The sequence below is a fragment of the Rhinatrema bivittatum genome, chromosome 3 (assembly GCF_901001135.1).
Source record: "Rhinatrema bivittatum chromosome 3, aRhiBiv1.1, whole genome shotgun sequence".
Taxonomy (NCBI): Eukaryota; Metazoa; Chordata; class Amphibia; order Gymnophiona; family Rhinatrematidae; genus Rhinatrema; species Rhinatrema bivittatum.
The window spans coordinates 172,486,899-172,501,938 of NC_042617.1; the positions used below are offsets into that span (position 1 = coordinate 172,486,899).

The following is a 15,040-nucleotide window of genomic DNA, read 5'->3' on the forward strand; positions in this document are numbered from 1 at the left end:
ATTTGCATGAACATGACATGCACATATGTTTACCTGTGTATCGGGCAGGCAAGTTTGTAAAACAATTTTTACCTATTAGAATACTTTTGAAAAGAACCCTCCCTATCTTTAAAGTTTTAAGTTCCCTGCATGCTTCGACTTGATGACTGGCATTTGGTAACAACTGTAATGTAGCCGTAAATGTGTGTAAAATAAAACAGCAAATAAATAGCAGCAAATTTGGAACTTTCTGTGTTTATAGCTGCATTCCTTTGTAGGACACAGACAGACCACTTTCTGAGCTGTACCTCAAGCTGCTGAAGCTGGAACAAGAGACTGAGCTTCTCAGAGACATTAACCGAGCCCTAAGGGAAGAGAATGTGTTTTTGAAAGATACCCTGAAGAAATCTCATGCAGGACTACCTGAAGGTCAGTGAATATAAACAATAAACTAATTTGGGGGCAGTGGTATCCTCCAATGACAGCTTATGCACAATGCACTTTGAGCTTGCTGGAACAGCCACCAACATTAGTTTAATGAAAATGCCAATGTAATTCTTTTATTTCATTCTGTATTTGAATTGTGTTTCCTAGTAACAAAATTATAGTGGTTTAGCAGTCAGATCTCCTCCAGTGGAAGACTCAAACTTCTGTTTTATTCTCAGTGCAAGGTTTGGATCCACGGGTTGTGGTTAGTGCTACAATATGAGGTTGGCTGACGGTGGCTGAGGTTGGACATCCCAATGATTTATCAATAACTATCATTAGAGGACTGGATGACTAGAATGGATTGGCAGGCATTTTTAGCTAGATCACGGGTTCAAATCTGGTCATGTTAAGCATGACAAAAGTCATTACCAACTGAAAGTGTGAAAAGAGTTGGTGGTCTTGATCCAGTTTCCAGATCGCTCTGAAATAAAAACCACTTGGAACTTTTTGAAACCCTTTGTCAATCCCTAATAATAAAATCATACTTATTCTCTGCTCATGCAGATAGATTGGGCCGGAACCATTCATAGCGCTAAAAGTTAAGAAAGGGCTTTAAATTGGGTTCTGTAGAAAAAAGGGAGCCAATGAAAATCTTTTCTAATTGGGGTAATATGGTATCCTAGCACGTAGCCAGATAGTAAGTTGTGCAGATGCATTTTAGACTACTTGCAGGGACTGGAGTAATTTCTCTGGAAGCCCTACATACGGCGCATTGCAGGAGTCCAGGCAGGTCGTAGCAGTGGCATGTATAAAAGCAGCTAAAAGTTGTTTACTGAAAAAAGACTTCTGTTGGCGTACAATGCAAAGATAAACATATGCATTCGTTGCAACTTTGCTCACTTGAGAATTTAAATTCAGTTCTCTTATGTAAGGAATTCAATCATTTATGTTTAGAGCTTGATATTCAGCACATTTGTCCAACAAAGTTTGGCATTTAGTAGTCTGAAATTTGCCGTGAACAGAGTGCAACTGAGTTAAAACTTAGCTGGATAACCTAGAGGTTTTGGGGACAGTTTTATATGCAGAGTGAGATGTTCAAAAAGCACAGTAAACATCAGTAAAGATTTATCATGATTTGGAGTCAGGAAAGTCACACAAAGATGAGATTTCTGCAATGTTCTCTCACCCTAGCTTGATGGACTCTCTACCAGGGTACTAACAGGCTAGGGCGAGAGAACAGTGAAGTAATCTCATCTTTGTGTGACTTTCCTCACTCTGAATGATGTCAAATCTTCACTGAGGTGTACTGTGCTGTTCGTATGTCTCACTCCACATGTAAAACTGCCACCAAAACCTCACTTTGAGTTACTAGCTGGCCTTCTATACTGATATAAATAGTTGACTACTATGTGTGCCACTGCAGAGGCTCTCTCTCCACTCCACTCTCCCTTTCTCCCACGTCCAAAAATGCCTGAAGCATTACAGCCATTTTGGGCATATCGAACAGCAAAAAAGGTATTGTTATTTCAAAAGCATGAGATAGTATGGGTTACGCTATCGCACGGTGCGATAATGCCCTTCATTTTCATTAAGCCTGCCCAAACCTCTCCCCAGTCCCACCTGTTTGAATAAATTTGCCAAATTTGCATTCACGCCAAGGGCTGCAATCAATATCGCATCCTTAATGGCATTCTCACGGGCATTAACGCTATAACGCACTTTGATGAATGACCCTGTAAGATAAACTTATCCTGCTAACTTCCCGATAGTCAGGAATATTCTGTGTTGCTGAATATTCAATATAAGTTAGGGAGATATTGTAAATTTATCTGGCTAACTTAGCCAGCCACCCAGTCTGGCTCTTTACCTCTTCCCATCACTCCCCACTTTCAGCTCTGGACCACTTGAGCAAACCTTTCATTGCGAATGTTGTTTTTTATTTGACTTGTTTTATTGTTATTTTATTATTAATTAATTGTATTGCTATGTTAAAACTGTAAGTTTGTTTTGTATTCCGTTTTCCCCCCACTGATGCCTGTAAAGCAGGGCCACATCAGTACATTTCAGCATATTTAAACGAGGCAGTATGATGACTAAAGTGTAAACATAAAAACATGACCGCAAAAAAAAGAGCATACAACCTATCTAATCTGCCCATCCACACCAACTACTCAGCTTTAAAATCCTCTGTGTTTATCCCATGCCTTCTGATAATCCAGATACTGTCCTTGTTTCTACCACCTCCACAGAGAGGCTATTCTATTCATCTTACTGCCCTCTCTGTAAAAACAAAACAAAGAAAATTTCTGTAGATTACTTCTGAGTTCAACTCCTTTTCACCCTCATCCCATGACCCCTTGTTTTAGAGCCTCTTTTCTATTTAAAGAGGCCAACATTTTGTGCATGGAAACCCTGGAGGTATTTAAATGTCTCTGTCATATGTCCCCTATTCTGTCTTTCCTCTAGGATATACATGCGTAAGTCTTTCAGACCACTGACAACTTTAATAACCACTCTCTGAACTGACACAAGGCAGTTTATATCCTTTTCGAGGTGCAGTCTTCAGAAGTCTACACCGTATTCCAAATGAGGGGCAATATCACTTCCTTTTCTCTGCTGACTATTCCTCTCCCCATGCAGCCAAGCATCCTTCTGGCTTTTGCTATTGCGTTCTCCATCTGTTTTACTACCTTAAGATCATAAAAACATGACGGCAGAAAACTACCATATGGTCTATCTAGTCTGCCCATCCATCCAATTTATCTAGCCCTTATGATTCCCATCACTCCCTCAGAGATGCCCTGTATTTATCCCATTCTTTCTTGAATTCTGATACCACTTTAGCCTCCACCACCTCCACTGGGAGGCAATTCCATGCATCCACTGCCCTCTCTGTAAAATGTTTCCTAAGATCTGAGTCTATCCCCTTTCACTCTTATTCCATGAACCCCTTCTTCTAGAACCTCCTTTCCACTGAAAGAGGCTCACCTCCTATGAATGGAAACCTTGAGATTTCAGATCTATTACTAGTAATTTGTAACCTATCATTAAAATCATCAATTGTACCTGAAGGCTGGAAGGTAGCCAATGTAACCCTGATATTTAAAAAGGGTCTAGGGGTGATCCGAGAAACTATAGACCTGTGAGCCAGACTTCAGTGCTGGGAAAAATCGTGGAAACTATACTAATGAACAACATCACAGAACATATATATAAACATGGTTTAATGGGACACAGCCAGCATGGATTTATCCAAAGGAAATCTTTCCTCACAAATCTGCTTCTTTTTTTTTGATGCGGTTAATAAACATGTGGATAAAGGGAGTTGGTAAATGTGTATTTGGATTTTCAGAAATCGTTTGACAAAGTCCCTTATTTATTTACTTAGTAATTTTTATATACCGACTTTTCATGCAAGTATATCAAATTGGTTTACAGTAAAATCATTTAAAATTATTTGCATTTCCAAAGAAGAAAGAAGTAAATACACTATTTCATAATATAATTTTCTTATAAGCCTCATGAGAGGCTTATAAGAAAATTAAAAAGTCATGGGATAGGAGGTGATGTCCTTTCGTGGATTACAAACTGGTTAGAAGACAGGAAACAGAGAGTAGGATTAAATAGTCAGTTTTCTCAGTGGCGAGAAGTAAACAGTGAAGGGCTTCGGGGATCTGTACTTGGACTGGTGCTTTTTAATATATTTATAAATGATCTGGAAAGGGGAATAAATGTGGATGAGCAGAATATAAATTGTTGAAATAAATAAATAAATAAACAAACCTCGGTGGGGCCCTGGAACGCTGAAATATAATGTTGGGCTGGGGCTACCATAGCAGTGTGGGGCCCAGGGCGGCTGCAGCTATTTTCCTCTCCCCCCACTCCCCTGCCAAAGGATGGCTCTACCAGTGATAGTAGGGGGCCTGGGCAGTTTACAATGAAATGCTTTCAGTGTGTGCTCAGACCAAGGCAGGGGGTGGTCTGGGGAAGGCCGTATAAAAGTGAAGCAGAAACATGCCCTTGGTGGCGGCATTCACAGAGCGGGATGCTGCTGGGCAACCGCCTTGCTAGATGAGGGATTAGTTAGAAAGATTCAAGTTGCACGGGTTATGTGTCCCTCCTACCAACCCCCCCCCATGCCAGTGGGGGCAAACGGATTTACAGCATGGTGTTGTGTAAAGTAGGGTTTTGTATTTCATGTATGACTGAAAAAAATAAAAAGCTTCATCCACTGAATAAAGATTCATAAGTGCATACAAAATAGTGTGGCTATTGGCTTGCGGGGGGAGGGTGGGGTGGGAACAGGTATACCATGCGAAGGATACAGCATGCCCGGGTTATGTAAAATAAGAACATAAGAACATGCCATACTAGGTCAGACCAAGGGTCCATCAAGCCCAGCATCCTGTTTCCAACAGTGGCCAATCCAGGCCATAAGAACCTGGCAAGTACCCAAAAACTAAGGGCCAGATTTTAAAAGGGTTACGCACATAAGTTATGCGCATAACCCTTAAAAAAGCCCCTTGTGCGCGCCGAGCCTATTTTGCATAGGCTCGGTGGTGCGCGCAAGCCCCAGGACACGCGTAAGTCCCGGGGCTTCGCAAAGGGGGAGTGTCGGGTGGGCGGCGTGGATTTCGGGGCGGGGTGGGAGGCGTGGTGCCGACCCAGGGGGCGTGGTCGAGGCCTCCGGACCAGCCCCCGGGTCAGGTGATGGCGCGCCAGCAGCCCACTGGCGTGCACAGATTTACGCCTGCCTAAATCTGCCGACAAAGGTGGGGGGGGGGGGGGGTTTAGAAAGGGCCAGGGGGGTGGGTTAGGTAGGGGAAGGGAGGGGAAGGTGAGGGGAGGGGAGGCGGAAGGAAAGTTCCCTCCAAGGCCGCTCTGATTTCGGAGCGGCCTTGGAGGGAAGTATGCATACAAAAGCATACAAAAGTATGCTTTTGGCCGCTCTTTGGTGCGCGAACAAAAGTACACGCGTGCTCTTTTTGAAAATGTACCTCTAAGTCTATTCTATAAATGTGTTGATTTCATGCAGCACACCCATGGCATGATTCTACTTCGGTGCTAAAGCAGGGAAAGCATTAACCTTGCCAAGATTTTTGTAATGAGAACAAAAGTTTGCTCTAAGTGCGTTTATTTGAACAAAAGATGATTGTTTTCTGTTCTCTGTATGAGCTGCACTGCTTCCTCGTTTGAGTTTGCGTGTAATTAGCATTCTTCTGAGACTGCTCTTCTCTAAGGTTTCAGGATGGGAGGAGAGCAAGGCATAGATATAGGAACCGAGCAGATCAAGGAAAACCCTAGCTTATGTTAAGTTCTTCCTGCATTTTGTTTCCCCTCCCCCTCCAGTTTTAATATAAACGGCCATAATTTCCTATCACATATTTTAAGTATCAAAACTAGTTCTTCCTTGATATAACACAATTTTTTTTTTTTTTTTTGCCTTAGGTAGCTTTAAATTAACCAAGTCACCTTGTGGGATAAGCTCGGCTAAGAAAAGGCCCCAGCCTCCCCTCTCCTCAAAGGAAAGTAGCCAGGCCTGCAGTCATCGAGCAAGCTACGATGCGGACTTTGCTAAAGCTCTCAAGGTCTTCTACCAGAGTATGAACACCATTCGAGGACACTTTCTGAGGCTGAGACACTGCAGACCGCCGGTTAGTGTTAAATTAGATGCAGGGATGGTCCTCCTGAATACTGATGTTGGTACTAGCACAGAGAAATTAAATAATATTAACAATTATAAAACTATGACTTCTTTCACTCCCTATTACATATATATTTTCATGGTATCTTCTCAATTATAATTTTTTCAGGGTTAATTTACAAAATGTATGATTTAGTAATCAAATTCTACTATAGCAAATAGCTCTATAAAAAAATGAATCTGTTGGTACCTTTCTCATCATAATTAATGAGATTATAGTCCAGTTATAAAAATATTTTATGTTTTAGTTATAAGGCAGACGAGATATGAAGGTGAGTTTGGGCATGTTAACAATCAATATTCAAATGAATAATATAAGATATTTTTCTTATACAGTCTGTAGTTAAATTAAATTTTACAGCATATGTAAGTCCCAATACAAAGAAAACACTTCCAAATGGTAATATCCAGTAAGATTTCTCTAAACAATTTGCTTGACTGTGTGCCACTTGATTACTACTATATGAAAGGACCTTCATATATGTGCAATGTATATCTTCTCCACTTAAGGATTGCAACATTGCACCATATTTATAATCATAGGTCCCAAATCACCTTTTTGTGGAAAACAGTTTTTTATATGCACTTAAACGTTAACCGTGCATAGAGCAAAACTCCACACTTATCTCAATATTCTTAAACAATGTCCCATTACGGGTCTGTGTTTCAAGATGAAGCAACTTCTGCGTCAGGGGAAATGTGTCTTCTAAGATTCATGTACAGCGCCTATAAAAGCTGCTCAGTAATAGCCACAACCAGTCAATAGCTGACACACTTAAACGTAACGTCACTGGGCCTGTGATTCTGTTTTTAGATTGGTATGAGAGTAGGCGAGCCATTAGGTCTAATCAGAAATCCGTGTGTTAGCTTCCAGCAGCGAAAGCCTTTCGTCATGTGCAGCCCCAAAGTAGAGCCTTTTCATTTGTCTGATCTCTTATGGAATTCTCTTCCATCTTCACCAAGAGAAGAAGTCAATCTTTTGGGATTTAGAAAAGGGCTTAAAATATAGTTGATGTCTTCTAAAAGTGACTGTGAATGATGAAGGTGGAACAGGGTACAAGTTATTCAGTCTTTGGAAGGGCAGGCTGCAATGTTGGATTGTCTTTTATGCTTTAGTTTTAATTGTTGTTTACTTTTATTTTATGATTGCATTTTATTGTATATGTGTTCTATGTTATTATATGTGTAATGGAAATGAAATTGTTGCAATCCTTAATTAAATGTTATACAACATAGTTAAGCAGATTGGGCGCACATCACTAAATATACCTTAGTGCTGCATTTCCAAGCTCAGTCCTGGAAGCGTATTTAACATGTCTGGTTTTCAGGGTATTCACAATGAATACGAATGAAGTAGATTTGCATAAATTGGAGACCATGTGTGTACAAATACATTGCATGCATATTCATTCTGGATATTGTACAACTAGACGGGTTAAGTGTGCCTCCAGGAGAAGTTTAGGAAACACCTCACTGGAACAGAAAGCTGGGTCATTGAAAATATGCACTTTTATTTACTGTAAATAGATTCACACAAACTGTCCTTATAGTGCTAATGTAACACCTCAGAAAGGGGGGATTATAGAGGGAGTTATCTCCAATGTATTGGATGCAATGAAGTGCAGGTAACTCAGCATGGGAGTCATTTTAAATGCTAGCTGCTCTCTGTTGCTTAATAAAATGCAAAACTCAAGCACAAACATCAACCAAGTACACTTGGTGACTCATCCTGTTTTACCATCCTGTAGCAATGTGTACAAAAATGAATTTTAATCACTAAATCAAAGGGGCCTATTCTATAAACCTTGAGCTAGAAAAGTTTTACCGTATAACCTGGTAAAAATCTTTAGGCACATATTAAAATGGGCCTTAATGTGCTATGCAAAGATATTTACCCAGGACATTGTACAATTTGCCCTCAATAGCGAGGGTGTGGTACTTATGTGGACAGTAGCACACAATAAAGTTCAATACCCACATTAGCTGCAGCCCAGAATCCCCCATGCTAATCAGCCCTTTCATTTTAGGTCATTTAGCTTGGTGGGGGGAGAATTCCTTTTGGTCGCTCCCATCCCCGAACCTGGCATAAAGAAAGTAGGCCCCTCTTCCAAACCTATCCCCCCCTGCTCCATCACACCCAATGTACAGCAGGCATCTCCCACCCGCCCCGCCCAGCTTGATAGTGGTGAAGCACCTGTTAGTGGTATCATTCACCAGTGGCTGCAGTGCAACTTGGTGGCCTCTGAGGTCCCTGTGAAGATCCCTGTCCCTTCAGATTCATGAGATCTGTTTCAGGAGGGGTAAGGGGAGGCAGGCAGAAAGATAATGGATTCCTGTTATGAACAGTGAGGGATGCTTCTCCAGGGCTGGTTAGCAGTAGCACTAAGAGTTTCAGGAGGCAGCATGCAAAGGAAAAATGTAATGCCTGGTCCTAAGCAGTGTTATGTTTTGGCCTTTATTGTGCCCATAAGAAGTAGTGACTGGAGCCTGCATGCCACACTAGTTTCATGGGGCCGGTAAAGCCTCTTTGGCATAGGATGCCCCCTCATCTGCATATGGGCAAGCACATTATTACACATTATTATGACAGGGACTGTCTTAATATGCATGTTAAGGCCTTACTACATGTTAAACTTTATTGTATAGGCCTCAAAATGTGACATGGAAGTCATGCTATAGTAACACACAAGCAACTTCAAGGTCTGTTTTGGAAAGAGGCGTGTCCCCTGCAGGCTGTGTCAAATGTCTTAGGGCCTGATTTACTAGGCTATTTCCCCCATAGATACAGAAAGGGGGGAAAAAGTCTTCTTAGTAAATAATGACCTTTCAATGGCTTTTGATGGACAGATGATAAGTGAAAATGGCAAAACAAAAACAGTCTCACAGTTGAAAATACAGAGTGAATTGCATCACTCTTACAGGAACTATATTATTCTCCAGATCCATACATTAAATAGCCTGGTTTAGAATAATTTCTTGGTTAAGACCAAATAAGAAAAGATTAATGCATGAAAATGCTGTACCAAGTCTGATGCTATGTTTGTAAATGTGCATTGTGTTACTATTGCAGGAAGAAGAAAACTTGCAACTACTGCACATATTTATAGAGAAGCAGTCGCACATGTTCAAGGACTTTTGGCAACAGCTTGAGTCCTGCATCTGCAAGCTGAAGAATGATGTGGCTGCCATAGTGAAGAAGAAAAGGGACAGCATGGCCTGTGCCAAGGCTTCAAGCATCTGATGTGCAGGCAGAGGGGGTGGGGAGAAGATTATGAAGGCAATATGTTATCTAACTGCATTCTGAAATATTTTTAAAACAAGCTGCTTTTGAATTAAAATTTTGCACATGTTTAGAATGTTTGCACATGTTTTTTTTCCAGAGGGTTTTGATTCTGAAGTTTCTTCCTGCCCCTTTGGGCTTCCTGCTCAATCTGAGCCAGAGATCTAGCACCATGAATCTTCATTCATGACCAACAGGGATTTTTTTTTTTTTTTTTTTACCCAATTTTAGGTTTCTCCCCCTCACACTCACAGCTTGCTTTAGTCCAGTGAGTGCAGTGACATCGCTTGGCCAAGGGACATACAGAAGGCTCCTTCTGGAGACCTGTAATCATATGTCCTAAATCCAGCCACTAGTTCAGGGGCTGGCAGCCTGTGGCTCCTGACCTTCATGCGGCTCCTTTCGTACCCAGCATGATGATGATTCTGTCGCTAGCACTAAAGAGGCAAAAAAAAAAAAAAAATAAATTTTAAAGGCAGCACCAGCCAAAGACACCTTCTTTAGCATCCATAATAGACCAATAGGTTACTCCTCCTTTCCAACAGATACAAAGAAAAACTTTCCAAGTAGCTCCTGCATCCTGTATAGGCTAGACCAGCAAGGTCCTTAGTCGGTATTTCTCTGTCACCAGCAGAGGGAACAGGTCACCGGAGCAACAGGATAAGATCTGAAGTCGGGGGAGGGGGGGGGGGCAGAGAATTTTTTTTGTAAGATCCCTGAGAAGGGCTGGTCCAAGATCCAGGGGACCTTGAAGCGATGATCAAGCTGTTGTTTCTCCCCCTAGATCAGTGATGGCGAACTCTAGTCCTCAAGTGCCACAAACAGGCCAGGCTTTCAGGATATTTACAATGATTATGCATGAGAATGATTTGCCTACACTGCCTCCTTTGGGGTAGATTTTAATACCTGTGCACACATGGACGCCCGATTTTATCACATGCGCGCGCAGGGAACATCCCAACCCCCTTCGCTAACCGCCCTAACCTAGAAACCACCCCCCCCCCCGCCCCCCGATCTTTGTCTTACCTTTTGCGCCTGCCTTGGGGCTGGCGCAGGCAGCCTGCCGGTATGCAATCCCCCAGCACAGCGGCAAATGGCCACTGTGCTGGGAGCCTCTGGGACCACCCCACCCCCTCCCTGCCCCTGTTCCAAAGCCCCGGGACTTACTCGCGTGGCCGGGCCTTTTTAAAATAGGCCCGGCGCACGTAAGCCCACCTACACATGTAAATCCAGGCCATTGTATGCAAATCTATCTCATGCATATTCATTGTAGATATCCTGAAAACCTGGCCTGTTTGGGCCAGGTTTTCAGGATATCACTGTCCTAGAGAAGCCAGCTCCACGAAGCCACTTAGGTCCTCTTTTGTGACCCAGGATCTGTTGGCGGCAGTCTGGCTCCAGAGGTGCCGAGATGTATAGTCTGCATTGGATAAAGTTAATTTAAAAAAAAAAAAAAAAAGAGTAAAGGAAAACTGAAACACTCCTCTGATGAGAGATAGGAGCTGAATTGCCATGGAGCTAGGATGTTTTACGGGTTTTGGACGATGGTTAGGTGTGTCTTCCCTTCTGCACTATCTTCAGAAAAGAGGAAAGAGGTGTACACAGAGGCATCACTAGCACCAGGCACACAGGGCCTGTGTCCCAAATCTCAGCCATGGCTCCTGATAAGGAGACTAATGGATACTCAAGGCCTACTCAGCCCAAAGAGTCTGCGGCTGTGTCAGTTGGACCGCATGGTGAAAAAAGGCTGCAGCTCAGTTGGAAGGGTACATGCTGGGAAAGAAGGATGCTACAGCTTTGTTGGTAGGGCCCATGCAGCCCAAAGAAGCAGAAACTGTATCAGCCAGCCCGCATGGGTAAAGGAGAAGAATATGCTTCAGCTGGGCCAGTGCAGCCCAAGGAGGAGACTGCTCTGTTGGCTGAGCCCGCGCAACCAAAGGAGGTTTCTTCATCAGCAGATCCACTGGGCTGAAAAAAGAAAGCTGCTTGCTGCCTGCACCTTGATTGTTCAGGACAGTGAGAGAAAAAGAATGTGTATATGTGTGTGTAAGAGACACACACAGAAAGCATGTGTGTGTATTAGTGTGTTCATGAGAGACAGAGAACCTGTGTATGTGAGAAAGACAGAGAGCATTTGTATGTGTGAGAGAGGCATAGAATGTGTGTGTGTTTGAGAGAGACAGAGAGCATTTGTGTGTGAGAGAGAAAGGCAGAGAGCGTGTGTCTGTGTGTGTGAGAGAGAGAGAGAGACAAAGCATGTGTTTGTTTGAGAGAGCGACACTGCACGGGCCTAAGGAGGAAGCTGCTGTTGCCTATATGTTCTGGGCACAGAGAGAGAGCATGCATGTGTGAGAGGGCATGTGAAGAAGCATATATGTGTATTTAAGAGAATATGTGAGAGAGATAGAGAGCGGTGTGTATGTGTGACTAAGCAAGTGTATGTGTTCTGGAGAGTGTTTAAAGGGAGAGAGAAGAATGTTTGTGCATCCCTTTCCCCGACTAATCCATGACAATCACAAGGTGACTGGAAATCAAAATCCTTTTAAATCCTTATTTGTTTTCATTATTGGTTGTTTTTGTCTGCAATTTTGAAATATTTTGTTGCTTTTTAGGAAATTAAAAAAACCCAATTGATATGATTTTCTAATTGTTGAATATTCTTTTTATCAGCTGTTTTGAAATATTGATTCTTTCTATGAATATGGTTTTATTATTAAATTATTTTATATTTCTTGATTTTATTGTTTGATGTTTTATGTGGAACGATGGTGTTTCTGGTTTTCCATTGTTGCACTGCATAATGAACCTGGCTTGTTGCTGTTTCAAGTTAAGTTTGTCTGCATGTTTCTATTTATAATTTATGGTCTTTTCAGTCTATGGTGGGTGACGTTTTGTCTGTGTTCTGCATTTTGCGGTTCTGGCTGCGAGTACTGCAGCTAGGCCCTTACCTCCGGGCTCCTGGACCTGCTCCCGCGTCCGAAGGCCTAGTTTGCGGCCTGTTTGGCAGCGTCCTCGCTGGGGCTGCGCCGCTGCGAGGTCTCCCATGGACGCCCTGCTCCTAGGCGCGCGCGTGCGCCACTTGGGCGCTTTTCTAGGCCGTCAGACGCCACGGCCTTGATAAGCCGGCCGTGGCCATCCAGTCTAAGAGGAGAGGACTGAGTGTGCATGGGCTGGTGAAGATTGCCACTATTTCTCTATCCTCACCACTGAATCTACCCGAGAAAATCGCGCAACCTGGCGCGAACAAATCTACGCCCGATTTTATAACGTGTGCGCTGTCGTGTGCATGTTATAAAATCCAGGGTTGACGTGCACAGAGGGGTGCACAATTGTGCAACCTGTGCACGCCGAGCCGAGCACCCTGCCTCCGAAATCGGAACAGCCTTGGATGGAACTTTTTTTTTTATCCCACTTTTCCCTCCCTTCCCCTATCTAACCCACCCCCCAGCCCTAACTAAATCTCCCCCCTATCTTATTTCATGGAGTTATGCACGCTGCTGGCTCCCTGCCCCGGACAGGGACCGCTGTCATGCCTCTGGCCCCGCCCAAGGACCGCCACCATGCCCCAGACATGCCCCCGGCCAGCCCCTTATTCGAAGCCCCAGGACATACACGCTTCCCGGGGCTTGCGCGAGCAGGGGGAGGCCAGGGGTAGGTTTTCAGGGGTTACACGTGTAACCCTTTGAAAATCTACCTCATATGTCTGGTAGTGGCCTACAGGGGACTGATAAGGTTTTTTTTTTTTGTTTCTTTGAAAGTGGCACCTGCCTATAAATTAAAGGATGAGCTAGGGGTGGGTGGGTTGGGAAATACAAACAGTCTAACTTCAGTTAGTCTCTTGATTAACAAATGTTGGTACCTAATCAAACCAAATCACTCTACCCTTAACACCTTTCCAAGGTGAGTAACTGAACTGAGCTTTTCAACCTTTTTACTTAGGTATACACTGCAACTAGCTTATTTCTAGCTTCTGCCTACTTTTTTTTTTGTTTGTTTTTAATATACAAACACTCTAATTTCTGCTTACTAGCTGCCTTACAGACTATTTAAAAATAGAAACAGTCTAACTTCTGTTTATTCTCTGCCTTACTGACTATTAAATAATATTCCCAAATAGTTAACTTCGCCCCAATACTTTTAAAAAAGAAAATTTCCCAGGCAAAAACTTACTGATGCCTTTCAGCCACCAGCAAGGTGATCCTCTCAGTGCTCCCACTGGATTGTCCTCTCAGTAACTCCAATATTGCTGTTTTCTTCAACGGCAAGAGATAAAGGGGAACTGGACTCAGACAGAAACCAGCAAGGGCCCTGTCTTTAACGGTTTGGGAAAATAAGTATGGGGGTAACTTGCAAGGCAGATGCCACCCCCTGATAACTCTCAGGTCGATACTCTAAGGCCGCGGTAGAAAGAGTGCGGCAGTGCCGGGTGCACCCTCGTTCCCCGCACGCACAGTTCTCTTCACATACCGATCAATACTCTATGTAAATTACTTGCAAATGCAAGCCACGTCTGCGAAGCGTTAGGCCTGGGCAACCCATTTTACTGTATAGGCGCTTAATACAGTGCGTATACAGTATCCTGGGTGCGCTGGTACCTGTCATTTCAAATGACATTTGAAATGACAGGCACCAGGAAGTAGATGGTTCCCCCCCTCCCGAAGCAAGGCGCAGGGCAAAGCCGCCGGCTCCCTCCGCCTGGATGAATGCCCGCCCGCCGGCTCGATGACCGCACGCACGCCCGCCCGCCCGTGTGGAGATGGGGGATTCGGAAAGTGACAAGGTATACATGCCGTGACGTCATGACGCTTGACGTCACGGCATGTGACTGCCTTGAGCGCCGAAATCGCACGGGCGTACACAGGCGTGCATTCATTCACTGCTGGCGGGGGCTGCCGGAGGCCGCTTTCGCCGCCGGCTCCCTCCACCTGGATGAATGCCTGCCCGCCGGCTCCCGCCGCCGCCTGGATCAAATGCGCGCCCACCCGCCCGCTGGCTCCCGCCTGGATCAAATGCGCGCCCACCCGCCCGCCGGTTCCCGCTGCCGCCTGGATCAAACGGGCACCCACCCGCCCGCCGGCTCCCGCCGCCGCCTCGATGACCGCACGCCCGCCTGCCCGTAACACCTTTATGCTGCAAATGTTAGTATATATGGAAGTCGTCCATGGTGCAGTCCGGTATGTAGCTGTTCGAACACCACACTAACACCAGGTAGAGGGTAGGCGGTAAACTAACAGGTTAAGGACGCGGCAAAATAGCGGGTTACAAAGGAGATAATCGGAGCGTGCGTCACAGTATCGGAGGGGAATAGCTAATTTGTTCATTAAATAGCTAATTCATTCATTTACATATCATATACATGCTGCGTGCGGAAAAGGTTACGGGTCGGTTTCAAGAAGCGCTAAGGACGCGTGAAACTGGAGACTGTAATTGCAGGATCGCCTTACGCGTCCCAATTGTGCGCCCACAGCGAGTTAATCTCCAACCGCACCTTACAGTATCGAGCTGTCTATGGGGGAGACCTCTATGGCAATGCTGGTGCTACCATAAGCTTGCTGGGCAGACTGGATGGAGCCGTCATTTCTATGTTTCCTTGCATGGAGGAGGAGAATATTTTACATTTTTTCCTTAAAAGGATAGGTTGTCTCTTG

At 44.1% G+C, this 15,040-nt stretch overlaps 1 protein-coding gene across 1 annotated transcript in view; it reads left to right on the forward strand.

The window, feature by feature from the left end:
- Window positions 1-9,510, forward strand: part of LOC115088529 (kinesin-like protein KIF28P) — a 179,075-nt gene extending 169,565 nt beyond the window's left edge. The window contains exons 19-21 of the mRNA XM_029596792.1: window positions 258-408; window positions 5,857-6,062; window positions 9,183-9,510. Coding sequence (XP_029452652.1) covers window positions 258-408; window positions 5,857-6,062; window positions 9,183-9,353 — 528 coding nt within the window. The 3' untranslated portion in view covers window positions 9,354-9,510. The remainder of the gene's footprint in view (window positions 1-257; window positions 409-5,856; window positions 6,063-9,182) is intronic.
- The last annotated feature ends 5,530 nt before the right edge of the window (window positions 9,511-15,040 follow it).